This window comes from Nannobrachium achirus, assembly GCF_963921795.1.
Source record: "Nannobrachium achirus genome assembly, chromosome: 1".
Lineage (NCBI taxonomy): Eukaryota > Metazoa > Chordata > Actinopteri > Myctophiformes > Myctophidae > Nannobrachium > Nannobrachium achirus.
The window spans coordinates 12503359-12516343 of record NC_137810.1 but is presented as its reverse complement, the minus strand read 5'-3'; the positions used below and the strand labels follow the sequence as shown (position 1 = coordinate 12516343).

Sequence of the window (12985 nt, the reverse complement as noted above, 5' to 3'; positions counted from 1 at the left end):
GGAGTCTCAGGGACCAATCAGAAGGCTGACAAACGGAGTAAAAAGTAGTGATGGGCAATCCCGTTCATTTCAGTGATCGGATCATTTCGTTCACGTTCACGGTAAAGATCCGTTCAAAAGATTCGTTCAAATGATTCGTTCATAGCGTGATTGTCCTGTGAAAAACACAATCGCGGGAGCGTTTTTATTACATCGCGAGTACAGCCCGCCGTCGCGTCCTGTCTGCCGGCCGAATCTTCGAATCTTATGAACGAATCACTCATGAACGACACATCACTAGTAAAAAGTACAATATTTGCCTCTGCGATGTAGAGGAGTAGTATGTATTGAGTAGTATGAAAATGGGAAATACTCAAATAAAGTACAAAAAAAAACGTAAAAAATGTACTTAAGTACAGTACTTGAGTACATGTACTTAGCTACTTTCCACCACTGAAAAAGAACAACGTTCTAAGTATGTTTGTTTGTCCCCCAGTTTAATTTAATCACACAAAGGCTTTGGTTTACTGTAAGTTTGACGGTGCATTTTAATGACAAATGGCCACCCACCAAGGAATGTCCCTGAACCCTGCATGTAATACACAGTGAACCATAGCAATATATCTAAATAACATTAGCTCCATGATGCTTCAGAGCTTCAGCATGCCCTATTGGATCTGGAGAGATGCCCACAAACACTTTAAAATAATGAAGTATACACACAGTCTGATCCCTCTGTATGTCCTTTGGTATAGCAGCCCTTCACAACCCGAATGCCAGATTCATTTAGCAGACATACAAGCAGACCAGCTGTATTCTTGTTCGATGGCAGAAGCTCGACATCGTCGCTGCTGGGCAGGAACCTTTCCATCTCATCAGGGACGTGCTGGCCATTGGGAAAAGCGGGACAACTCCCGAACGGCCAGTTCATTCCCGGCCGGTCCAGGCTGGCCATTATAGGAAAAAATTACAAATAAAATGTCAGCCTTCGTTCCATTTTGGGGGCTGGGCGGCCAACAAATCGTCACTGTCGGGCAGAAACCTTGTATCTCCAAGTTTCAAATTTGTAATTTTTTTCGCAAAGCAAAGCCCTGCTTCAACAGACAAGGCTGTCGCACAAAAGTCGTGAAAACAGCAGATCTACAAGCACACAACGCCTCGCGGTGCGAGGCATTGTTTGCTTGTAGATCGGCTGTTTTCACTAGTTTAAATAATTTTTAAAATGGTTTTGGACATACAAGGTTTCCACTCGACAATGACGAAATATAACTCATGTAATTGGCCCACTGGCTTGTCACTTGTCATGATCTGAAATGGCAAATCTTTGAGTAGCAGCAGCGCTATGAGGGCCTCTCCAACTCTTTTTCCCAGGCTGAATCAGGGGCCCAGCACGTCCCTGTATCTCATCATCCGATCACATGGCTATGCGACACTACTAGCTATGCGACCCTACTCACGATGTGATGCTTTGTGAGCTTGTAGATCTGCTATTATTTTCAGCAAATAGGGATGCCAAGTTGAAAGTGGCTAAGTCTGTCTGTGGGTTCTGTAAAAAATGATGTATTAACAAGAGCTTGTGGGTCAAAAGTAACGGTTTTGGACATAATGTTCCCGCCCGACAGTGACAATACTCTCTCTCTCTCTATTTACATAGCTGACTATGGTGCTGCTGACTATAGCATCTTTGGAGGTCCCACTTCATTGTAGTGGGAGCCTTTGCCCATCAACGTATTCCCCATAAGCGACATCCTTTTCCTCGAGCAGCACAGGGGATCTTCATGTAATGAACGGTTGTTTGCTTACTTGAAATATCCATTACAATGGCTTTAACAAACTCTTTTTATTTGCAGCTTGTAAATAACCCGATATTCCCATAATAAAATAAAATACAAATGTGGGGTTGGCGATAGGGCCTCTCTGTGGTGAGTTTGCATGTTCTCCCTGTGTCTCCTTGGGCATAGGCCCTCACACAAAAACATGCAGTAGTCCTGGTTTCTATACTACCTCCCCCTAGCCAGCCGGGTGCTCCCCAATGTCCCCTGGCGCGGCAGGGGGAGAGCGGAAACCAGGACTACAGGTTAGGTAGTCACCGGGTGAGTAAAATGGGTTGCAAAAACCGTGGGATAAAAATAAATACAAAATAAAAATAAAATAAAAAATAATCTACAAATACTAAACAATAAATGGACAATAACAGAACGGGTTGTATTTGGAAATCTATACTATTTAACATAATATCTCCCCCTTGCCTTTGGCCTGGCAGAGATAATCAAAGCAGAATACTATGCTAGTTACTTGCGCCAGCAGAGCGTGCAAGCAGTGTGATATGTGGTAGGGTGACCATAGCTGTCTGTGGGTATGTATGTGGTAGGGTGACCATACGTCCTCTTTTCCCCGGACATGTCCTCTTTTGGGGGGCTGTCCTCTTTTGAGGGGTTTTGTAAATTCCTTCAAATGTCCGGGATTTTGCGCTTATCACAGTTAAAGCATGGACATTTACAATGCACGTCCAGTGGTTCGTTTGGAACCTGAAGCTATTTATTCTATTCTAGTCGCTTCTATCACTTCACTCTGGTCGCGCAGGTCTGCATTGGTAAAGAAATCATGGCCCGTTTGAATCAAGGCGAAACACCCGGAGTCCCAACTCCAAACACCAAAAACATGTCCGTATCTCCGGACAACATCAACGCTGATTGGCTGTTGATTGATTGATTGATTGGCTGTTGATTGATTGATTGAAGACTTTATTAGAAGTTTGCATAGGAAAAGGTACAGTTTCATGACGGTACAGTTCACTTGTACAAGGTCTACTAAAAGGAGATCCTAGAAAAGACTAAGCTTATTTCCATAGGAAACCATTGAAGTATCTCATATAACATTGAATGACAGACGGATAGAGTGGGGGTGAAGCGAAGGTCGCTTCAGTTGGATTTCAGTTGGATTCCAAGTGGGGGCGAAGATACCGAAGCGACCGCTCGCACCGCCCCCCTTCGGATGGTTCGCGCCGCGCCCGTTGGCGCCATGCTCAGTCGCGTGTCGTCTCGTCTTTGCATTCACTTTGTATGTAATCGCGCCGCTCGAACCATCCAGGTTTGAAACCAGCTTGAGAGACGGATTTCCACCCCAAACCCCGGAATGTGTATTATTCATACTACTCTGCCTGCCTGCGCTGCGATCCCTCCCTCAGCCTGTCTCGTTCAGACTTCATTCAGATCAGAGCAGAGCTCACGCTGCACACTGTGCACAGAGCAGAACAAACGTCAAACGCACTATGGCAAATGCTAACCTCGCGTCACCAGGCTTTCCGCTGGGGGAAAGCCTGGTCTTCGTTTACTAAACGGGTCGTTTGATACGGTCTAGACCGGATGGCATCCTACGTCATTTTGTAGTCAAAACGGACTACACTTTGGCAGGAAACACCAAACCGGAAACAGTTTCAACCCAGTTAACGCATGTGCAAGTAGTTAGCGCATGCTCAAGTAGGGGTTAACACTGTTTCCGGTTTGGTGTTTCCTGCCAAAGTGTAGTCCGTTTTTACTACAAAATGACGTAGGACACCATCCGCTCCCGACCGGATCAAAAGCCCGAAATTGGAAGCCGTCCCAGGCTAGGCAAATGCAAATGCCGTTTCAAAGATGAAATGCACGAAAAATGTCAGCATTGTCGTCTTGGTGACTAACGAGAAGCAGAGTGATACTACTGTCTGCAAAGCTGGCACTGATGTTTCCACCACAAATAAAAGTTCTTTAGACCTGCTTCAAGCCCATATCAACACTCACTGCAAAGTAGGACAGCTGTGTTAGGTGAGAGCTCTTCTGCCAATTAAATTACCAGAATATTTTGTAGAACCTTGCAAAGCAGAAGATACGGTGGTTTGAAGAAAGGGTTACCTCTCTTTTTCTAAGATATTATACATTTCAAGCCCCATTACTCTGAAAATTATCCCCTCTGTAAAGGGTCCATTTGGACCCCCCTCTTTTTGGGGATTCAGAATATGGTCACCCTAGTATGTGGGTATGTGGGCGTCACACCAAATTCTGGGCCCTGGGTACAAGGATTCACTGCGGGGCCCCTGTGCTTTAACTATTGAAAAATAGCAGATATACAAGCTCACAGCGCGGCACCGAGTGAGATCTGCTATTTTTGAAAAATCATGAAAATCTTTGAATATTTCAAATCCTTCTGAGGTTTTTTGAAAAACCTATGTTTCTATGTCAGTGGAGCTCAAACCTTTTCATGTGAAGGACCCCCAAAATGGTATGTATTTGGCCACGGACCCCCATCTCAAAATATTGAGTTCCAGGGACCCCCCAGAAGCAAAATTTGAGTTACAAATGTTCACTTAAAAAAATACATATATTCAAGGATTTGCACACATTGCTCACGACTTTTCAAAAATAGCAGATCTACAAGCTCGCAGCGCGGCACTCGGTGCTCACTATTACCCGCCATATTTGGCAAGGTGCAAGTTGGCACCTCGGCAGAGTGCAGTCTAGTTTACGTAACTGCTGCTATTGCAGCAAAACATTTAACAGGAAACCTAAAGGAAACTTGATAGGTGTTGTCACGTTGCAGACGTCACATTACATCACAACGTCACCCATGTGAAAGCATGTATAGTTGTGCCGACAGCACCTACAGCTTGATGTGCAGTGTGAACCTCTTTGTTCCTTCATTCAGGATTCCTCTGTCATATCGTCAGTGCTTCTTCAGCAGCAACCACACAAAAGCTATGCTGTTCCCTAGAAGCGTTCCAGTTGGAAGAGAAGGGTTGATTCATACCTCTTCCAAACAGTCAGTTTCCGAACTTCTCCAGCGCTGCGAGCCATGAACGAACCTAGCTCTCCCAACCCGGCCACAGATGCATCGGTTATCCACAATCCAGAGGTTCCTGCTCCCTCCTCCTTGCGGGGGATGCCACAGTCAGACGAGGAGGACAATGGGGACCTGAACAAGACCTTGGGGGTCCAGCGCTTCCAGCAGATCCTCACCCCTGCCGCTGTTATCCCTGACGACCACAACTACCATGAGGAGGACATTGAGTACAATCGTCACTCCTCTCATCACACCCACCAGCCCCTATCTAAACTGCCCTCTGAGGGACGAAGAAAGAAGAATGGCAAGAAGAGGAAAAAGGACAACCTGGTTCACAGCGGGGGCCCCATAGCGGAGGGAGAGGAGGAAGAGGAGGAAGAGGAAGGGACTGAGCAGGCCAAGTATCAACGCATCCCCACCGATGAGAGCGAGGCGCAGACCCTGGCCTCAGCCGACCTGGACGGAATCAAGAGCCATCGTTTTGAAGATGTTCCTGGTGTGCGGAGACACCTGGTCAGGAGGAGTAGCAAGGGTCAAGTTGTCCACTACGGCAAACACCACAAAGAGCCCAGCAGTCGCAAGCAGGACCGCATCCCAAATAATGAGGTGTTCGTGGAACTGAATGAGTTGATCATGGACAAGAACAACAAGGAGCTGCAGTGGAAGGAGACAGCTCGCTGGATCAAGTTTGAGGAGGATGTGGAAGAGGAGACAGACCGTTGGGGTAAGCCCCACGTGGCCTCGCTGTCCTTCCGCAGCCTGCTGGAACTCCGCAAGACCATCTCACATGGGGCAGTGCTGTTGGACTTGGACCAGAAGAGCCTAACTGGTATTGCCCACCAAGTTGTGGAGCAGATGATCATCTCCGACCAGATCAAGGCCGAGGACCGTGACAACTTTGTGAATGCGCTGCTGCTTAAACACAGTCATCCAAGTGATACGAAAGACTCCGACACCACAACGATTGACATCGATGTACACATCGATATCGAGAATCATAAACAGAGTAAGTTTATTCCATCACTGGGTGCAGGCATATCCAAATATAAGTTGAAACTACTGGAGAAGATCCCGGAGAATGCCGAGTCCACACTTGTCCTTGTCGGTAATGTTGACTTCCTGGAGCAGCCCACCATGGCATTTGTCCGACTACAGGAAGCAGTGCAGCTGGGCTGTGTCCTGGAGGTCCCTGTGCCCGTCAGGTTCCTTTTTGTCCTGCTGGGACCCCCTGACACTAGCATGGATTACCACCAGATCGGACGCACCATCGCCACGCTCATGTCTGACAAGCACTTCCACGAGGCAGCCTACATGGCAGACAAAAGGCAGGACCTGCTCAATGCCATCAACAGCTTCTTGGACTGTAGCATTGTGCTCCCACCCTCTGAGATGGGAGGGGACGAGCTCCTCCATTCAGTTACTCGCTTCCAGAGGAAAATGCGCCGCAAGAGGGATGAGGAGCACGCAAAACTACTGGCAGAGGAGGCTGTTACTAAGCCTTCGAAAAAATCAGATGACCCCTTGGAGAGGACTGGACGCCCCTTCGGAGGACTCATCAGAGATATACGCCGCCGATACCCCAAGTATGTCAGTGACTTCAAGGATGCCCTTAACGGCCAGTGCATGGCTGCTTTCATCTTTATCTACTTTGCCGCACTCTCCCCAGCCATCACATTCGGGGGTCTGCTGGATGAGAAGACGGGGGGGCTCATTGGTGTGTCTGAGATGATCATATCGACTGCCATAACGGGTATGGTCTTCTGCCTACTGGGAGCCCAGCCGTTGCTCATTGTGGGAATCTCTGGGCCGCTGCTAGTGTTTGAGGAAGCCTTCTTCTTGTTCTGCAAATCGAACAAGATTGAGTACCTAACAGGTCGCGTGTGGATTGGCTTCTGGCTCATCATCATTGTGGTCATCACGGTGGCCTTTGAGGGCAGTTTCCTTGTGTGCTACATCTCGTCCTTCACCCAGGAGATCTTCTCTTTCCTCATCTCCCTCATCTTCATCTGGGAGACATTCAGCAAGCTGGTCAGTATCTTCAATGAGCACCCACTGGTGAATCATGGGAACACTCAGGACAGCCCCAACACCGCACTGCTCTCCTTGCTGCTCATGGGTGGAACATTCTTCATCGCCTTCTACCTGCGCAAGTTTAAGGACAGCGCCTTCTTCCCCGGAAGGTTCCGTAGGATGATTGGTGATTTTGGAGTCCCTATTGCCATACTCATCATGGTGCTGTTAGACTATAGCATAAAAGACATCTACACAACAAAACTGAATGTTCCTAGTGGCCTATCTCTGACCAGCCCGGATAAACGTGGCTGGCTGATCAGTCCAGTGGGGAGGGATGAAGAGTTCCCCATCTGGATGATGTTTGGTTCTGTGCTGCCTGCTTTACTGTTGTTCATTCTCATCTTCATGGAGACCCAGATCACCACGCTAATAGTGAGTAAGAAGGAGAGGATGCTGGTGAAGGGTTCAGGGTTTCATTTAGATCTGCTGCTCATTGTTGTGTTGGGGGGAACCTCTGCCCTGTTTGGTCTGCCTTGGATGGCTGCCACCACAGTCCGCTCCGTGACCCATGCCAATGCCCTCACCATCATGAGTAAGGCCGTCGCCCCCGGCGACAAGCCGCGTGTCAAAGAAGTGAAAGAGCAGAGGGTCACAGGGCTGCTGGTTGCCATTTTGGTTGGCCTGTCTGTTGTGATAGGAGGCCTGCTAAGTCTGATCCCTGTGGCAGTGCTGTTTGGCATCTTCCTCTACATGGGTGTGATGTCCCTCAACGGCAACCAGATGGTGGAGCGTGTGCAGCTGATGCTCATGCCTCCCAAGTATCACCCCGACCGCACCTACATCCGCAAGGTGCGCACGCTGCGGATGCACATGTTCACCATCATCCAGGTGGTGTGTTTGGCAGTGCTGTGGGCTGTCATGTCTACCCAGGCATCACTGGCCTTCCCCTTCTTCCTCATCCTCACAGTTCCTGTTAGGATATTCCTCCTCCCTCGCATTTTCACTGCAGGAGAGTTAGCATCTTTGGATGCCGAAGACACAGAGCCGAAGGATGACGAGATGGAGGGGCATGAAGAGAACACAGAGATGCACTTTCCTGAGTAACATACAATTAATAAGCCCTTGCTCACTATGCTCTTAGTAGACACACTATGGTCAATGATTCTTCATTGACCATATTGACAAATGCACGACAAATCATTTTACCTGCTTTTTTTTTTACACCTGTAAACCTGTGATCACTTAATTGCGACCGTAGGTCGCATTTACTACCAAAACCTCCACGGGCTGTCTGTGCGTCAGTCAGTCAGTCACACTTTTTCCCTGCTCATATCTCCGCAACCGTTGACCCGATCCATGCCAGATTTTGCACACACACTCCTTGACTGCCAAACTACAACCTCCAAGGACCCCCGGAGCCCCAGGGACCCCCAGGTCCCTGGGGGACCCCCAGATGTAAAAAATGACCAAATGTGCTCACACGTCACACGTCACACTTTTTCCCTGCTCATATCTCCGCACCCGTTGACCCGATCCATGCCAGATTTTACACACACACTCCTTGCCTGCCAAACTACAACCTCCAAGGACCCCCGGAGGTCCCTGGGGGACCCCCAGATGTAAAAAATGACCAAATGTGCAAAAATGACCAAATGACCACCCCAACGGGGCTGCTCACGGGGAATTCCCGGGGACCACCGACTCCTGGTGCTCCAGAACGGATGCAAAAGTGGTGGCGCCCCCAGTGGAGGACCCCCTGCCACTGCAGCGCACATAAAATGCCGTAACTCGGGCTAGGAGCGTCCGGGAGAGCCGGGCCCGGTAACTATTCGTCCGCCAAGGCAACGCGGAGACCCCACCCCTCATTTCTCACATGGCCCTATTCTAGCGCCACCTTCAAATCACGAATATCACTACACAGCATGTCTACACTCATGTCATCAACATGGATCAGGAAGATTTTGGAAAAACACATTTTTGCCCTATTTGTGGAGATAAGCCACCTACGGTCGCTTATCTCCCGATTAGGGAGTCTTACTGGTACGTTTTACACAAGGGGACACGGTGGCACAGTCGGTAGTGCTGTGCGGCGTGTTCACTCCTCCGTGTCATATAGGTGGGGTTGGCGAATGGGCCTTTCTGTGTGGAGTTCTCATGTTCTCCCCGTGTCTCCTAGGGTAGATACCCTCACAAAAACATCTAGGGTTCTCTATAATGCTTCCCCTTGGCCAGCCGGGGCACCTGATGGAGGGTAAAGGAACTTGTTGGAATGACGTGTTCCTTCCACGCGCTTTAAAAAATAAATACAGTTTTGCACATAAATGTCTTTGCACTTAGAGTTGACTGTGTACACATATATATTTTTTCCCGTCTTGATTTTACCAATCTTAAATTGCACTTTATATTGTGCTATTGTTGGGGTCTTCATTGTATCCAGTGTAGCAATAGTTCAGGTAGGCAGGTGTACAATTTTAGCTCAATCTCCCCCAGACACCCACATTTAGTTTCATATGTTATGTTATGGATTGTACTATGATATGTAGTACATTGTATCTTATACAATTGAAAGGTTCAATATTTATTTATGTTCATGTAATAACCTGTATTCTTTATGCTCTGCTCCGGGGGGTTGTGATCTCAAATTGTGTGTCATCAGGGGGGTATCTAATGGGGGGGGCCGCCGCCCCCCCCCCCAAAAAAAAAAAAAAAAAAAAAAAAAAAAAATGTTTTTTTTTTTGTTTTTTTTGGGGGGGGGCAAAAGGGTCCGCGGGGGTCCGCGGGGGTCCGTGGACCCCTGGGGGTTATTATATATCCAAGGGTTTATGGATAGAAATGAGACCAGTGAGTCCAGAGTTTCAGTTAGAGCACTGTAAAGTGTGTGTGTCTCAAATGCTAGTTCATGCTAGTCAGTGGCTGATTTATAACAGGGCTAGGGTGGGCTGCAACCCAGGGTGCTGGGCTGCAGCCCAGGGGGGGCTGCGCTAGGGTGGGCTGCAGCCCAGAGTGGGCTGCGCTAGGGTGGGCTGCAGCCCAGGGTGGGCTGCGCTAGGGTGGGCTGCAGCCCAGAGTGGGCTGCGCTAGGGTGGGCTGCAGCCTGCAGCCCAAGGTGGGCTGCGGCCCAAGGTGGGCTGCGGGCCCGCGGCCCAGGGAGGGCTGCAGCCCAGGGAGGGCTGCAGCCCAGGGTGGGCAGCCCAGGGAGGGCTGCAGCCCAGGGTGGGCAGCCCAGGGTGGGCTGCCCAGGCTGGGGGGGGAAGTGGGCCGGTGCAGTGGAGAGAGGGCCGTTGCTGACTGGCAGCAGCCAATCACATTCATTGGGCCATCAGTTGCTCCAGCTCACTCACTCAGTACTGACAAGGAAGAGGCCTCCTCTCCCCTCCCCCATACCTGTGTCCCGTGTGTTAATAAATCAGCTATCAGCAGCATTGAACACAGGTGGTTCATCATCACTCCTTCACTCAAACAAACCAACTGTTGAATGCAGAGAGAATTCTGAGGGTTTTGAGGAGGAAAATGCGGGGGGTAAAAAGAAAGGGGGGTGCTGAGAAGGAGAGAGAGAGAAAAAAGCAAAAAAGAATAGAAGTTGCTGCAAAATGTAAAAACATTAAGGATATGTTTGGTGCTGCTACTGCTGCTGGGAGCAGCTGCAGCAGCAGCAGGGCTGCTGCTTCTCTCCCCCAAAATGCTCACGAGACAGGGGGATCATCCACACCCCATCCCCGGCCCCATTCATCAACATGTCTGCCGCTGAGCAGTGTTGAATCGGTAAGCAAGCTACATGCATTTTGATTTCCATAGGGTTTGATAAAGTTTAAATTGGATGTTCATCAGTTCATACCATCATGGCCATGGCCCATATAAAGAAGATGGCGTTATTTGATGCTATTTTCCCATTTCACATCTTGCCTGTAGGCAAAACGGGTGATGTAGCGACCCCCTGTGGACATTTCAGTGTCTTTTTTTCCCCCATGGGGAACATTGCTGCCTGCTGGGGTTATATTGGCCAATCACAGCCTTGTTCAGGGAGGCTCTAGACTCAAAATGCTAGTGCTCTGTGCACACAGGGAATCAGGAAATGGGATTACTCTAGGCTCCAAGACTGAAGAGTTTGATGATGAAGCCAAGTAAGTTCATGCTAGTAGTGTGTGTCTGATGGTGATCTGATATCTATTGATCTAATAGATTACCTCTAAGTTGAAGAACCAGCAGTAAATCAACCCAAAATATCCAAAGGCAAAAAATAACCGATTTATAACCGTTTTTGAACATAAAATAACCGATTTTTTTTCGGCCGCGCGCTTCGCGCACGGCCGAATCGCCGGGCCGTGCGCTTCGCGCACGGCCAATGTGGGCTGGTCAAAATATGTCCCCCCCAACTGTGGAGTGCTGGATACTCCTCTGTGTGTCATGCTTGTGCAGGTAATCTATTGTGTCACAGGAGCAGAGTCACTAAGTCAACCTGAAAGAAATATCATTGCAATAAATGGTAAATGGTTAATCCTGAGCTGAAGTGTCTAACTGATTTGAGATTACATAGTAGACATATGTATAGTTTTTCTTCTGCAATATCTTGTGTTTGCCAGACCCATGAAATGGGTAGGCCTACATAAGCAAATGTCGGTCTGTCCGGGTTTTCTATATAAAGGGTATATATGATGATGACATGATGATGACATGCCTACAAAAGGCATGATGTCATAAATGATGATGACAGACAGGGGGTCTGGCACAACCAGGTTGACCTGGTCTAGTTTTGTTACATGTTGGGACTACAGATGAAAATGTGCATCCTTGCTAACTGTGATTAACAGTGCATTCCAACACTACTGCTGTAGTTTTATTTGCTGTCCAAATAAATTAAAGTTGAGTTGGGGACTGGAAGGCCCTATTATCCTTTTTAAGAGCTCTTTGTAGTTAAACAGTGATCATAGCATATAGCTTTACCTGTGGGTAGCCCAATTCCCCTACAGTAATAAACGTTGATTATGTCTCCCCTTCAATAATACCAATTGATATTGTATTTTATGGTCCTGACAGTGCAACCCACGTTAAGTACACAGCCCAGGGTAGACCACGCAGCCTGGTGGAGGTATGCTCTGGTGGTGATATCGTTAAGTCATCACCAAAATACTCAAAAATGCAACATGTTTTGGCTTCTTTGGGCATCGTGGGTGTCTATACAATCTTTTGAAATATTTATGATATCTGACATCAGTATGTCATCTCCATATTTGGGCAAAAGCTGTGGACATACCGACAGACCAGTGCAGTATCTGTTTTTTTGGGGTCGTTTTCACACCGGCCCAACCCTAGACGCACTGTTCACCATCTCCATGGACTAGAAGAGTAGATGAAAGTAGTTTGTTTGCGGGTGGGAAGCCAGTAGGGGATTGCCTCTTTATTGCTGCATTAGCAACTCCAGTTCTTGGGGAGATAGCATGAGCCACTGCAGTGCACACGTTGTACAGTGAAACTCTTCACTGTTAGGTGAGAAACAAGCAGCTGGTGACTCCATGTGTATTAGAGCAGTGGTCCTCAACCTTTTCAGGCCTGTGACCCCCAAAATAATCATATTTGAACTGGGGACCCCCCACCCTGACAAGCACTAAGAGTTAAGAAATTACATTTTGTATAACACTGTTCTGTTGTGAAAATAGCAGATCTACCGTACATGCTCGCGTTGCGAGGTGTTGTGAGCATGTAGATCGTCTATTTTCACAATGTATAGTATTTGACAATTTGTCCAATGATTAATTTGTCCTTTTAGATCTATTAAAAAGTCCTTAAATTCTCACTTTAGAAATGTGCAGATGCAGATACCCTCTATACACTAAAACATTGTGTTGGTTTGTTCACTGTTAAGTGAGAAAACAATCTTGCACATTAAGTTAATCACCTGGGGACCCCCCAAAATCATTTGGGGACCCCCCTGGGGGTCCCGAACCCACAGGTTGAGAACCACTGTATTAGAGGAGACACATGGCCGTCTACACCCTCCCCGGGCCAACTGTGAGGGTTGACAGTGACAGTGACTGCAGGACATGTGGGGAATTGGCAATGACTAAATTGGGGGGAAAATGAACCACTTAAACCATATACCTTGTTGACAGAGGTTGCCCAGGGGTTGCCCTTGGGTCTATCTGTCTCCTCCCCAGCAGGCTCAATAAAGGTCCCTCATTTC

The 12985-nt window shown here is 48.1% G+C and overlaps 1 protein-coding gene across 1 annotated transcript; it reads left to right on the top strand.

Moving 5' to 3' along the window:
• Nucleotides 1-4806: 4806 nt before the first annotated feature.
• LOC308286223 (anion exchange protein 2-like) lies at nucleotides 4807-7911 on the top strand (the record flags this gene model as incomplete). The annotated part of the gene is made up of 1 exon (XM_080727189.1): nucleotides 4807-7911. One exon carries the CDS (start codon nucleotides 4807-4809, stop codon nucleotides 7909-7911), a length of 3105 nt encoding a protein of 1034 aa, XP_080583315.1.
• Between the last annotated feature and the right edge of the window lie 5074 nt (nucleotides 7912-12985).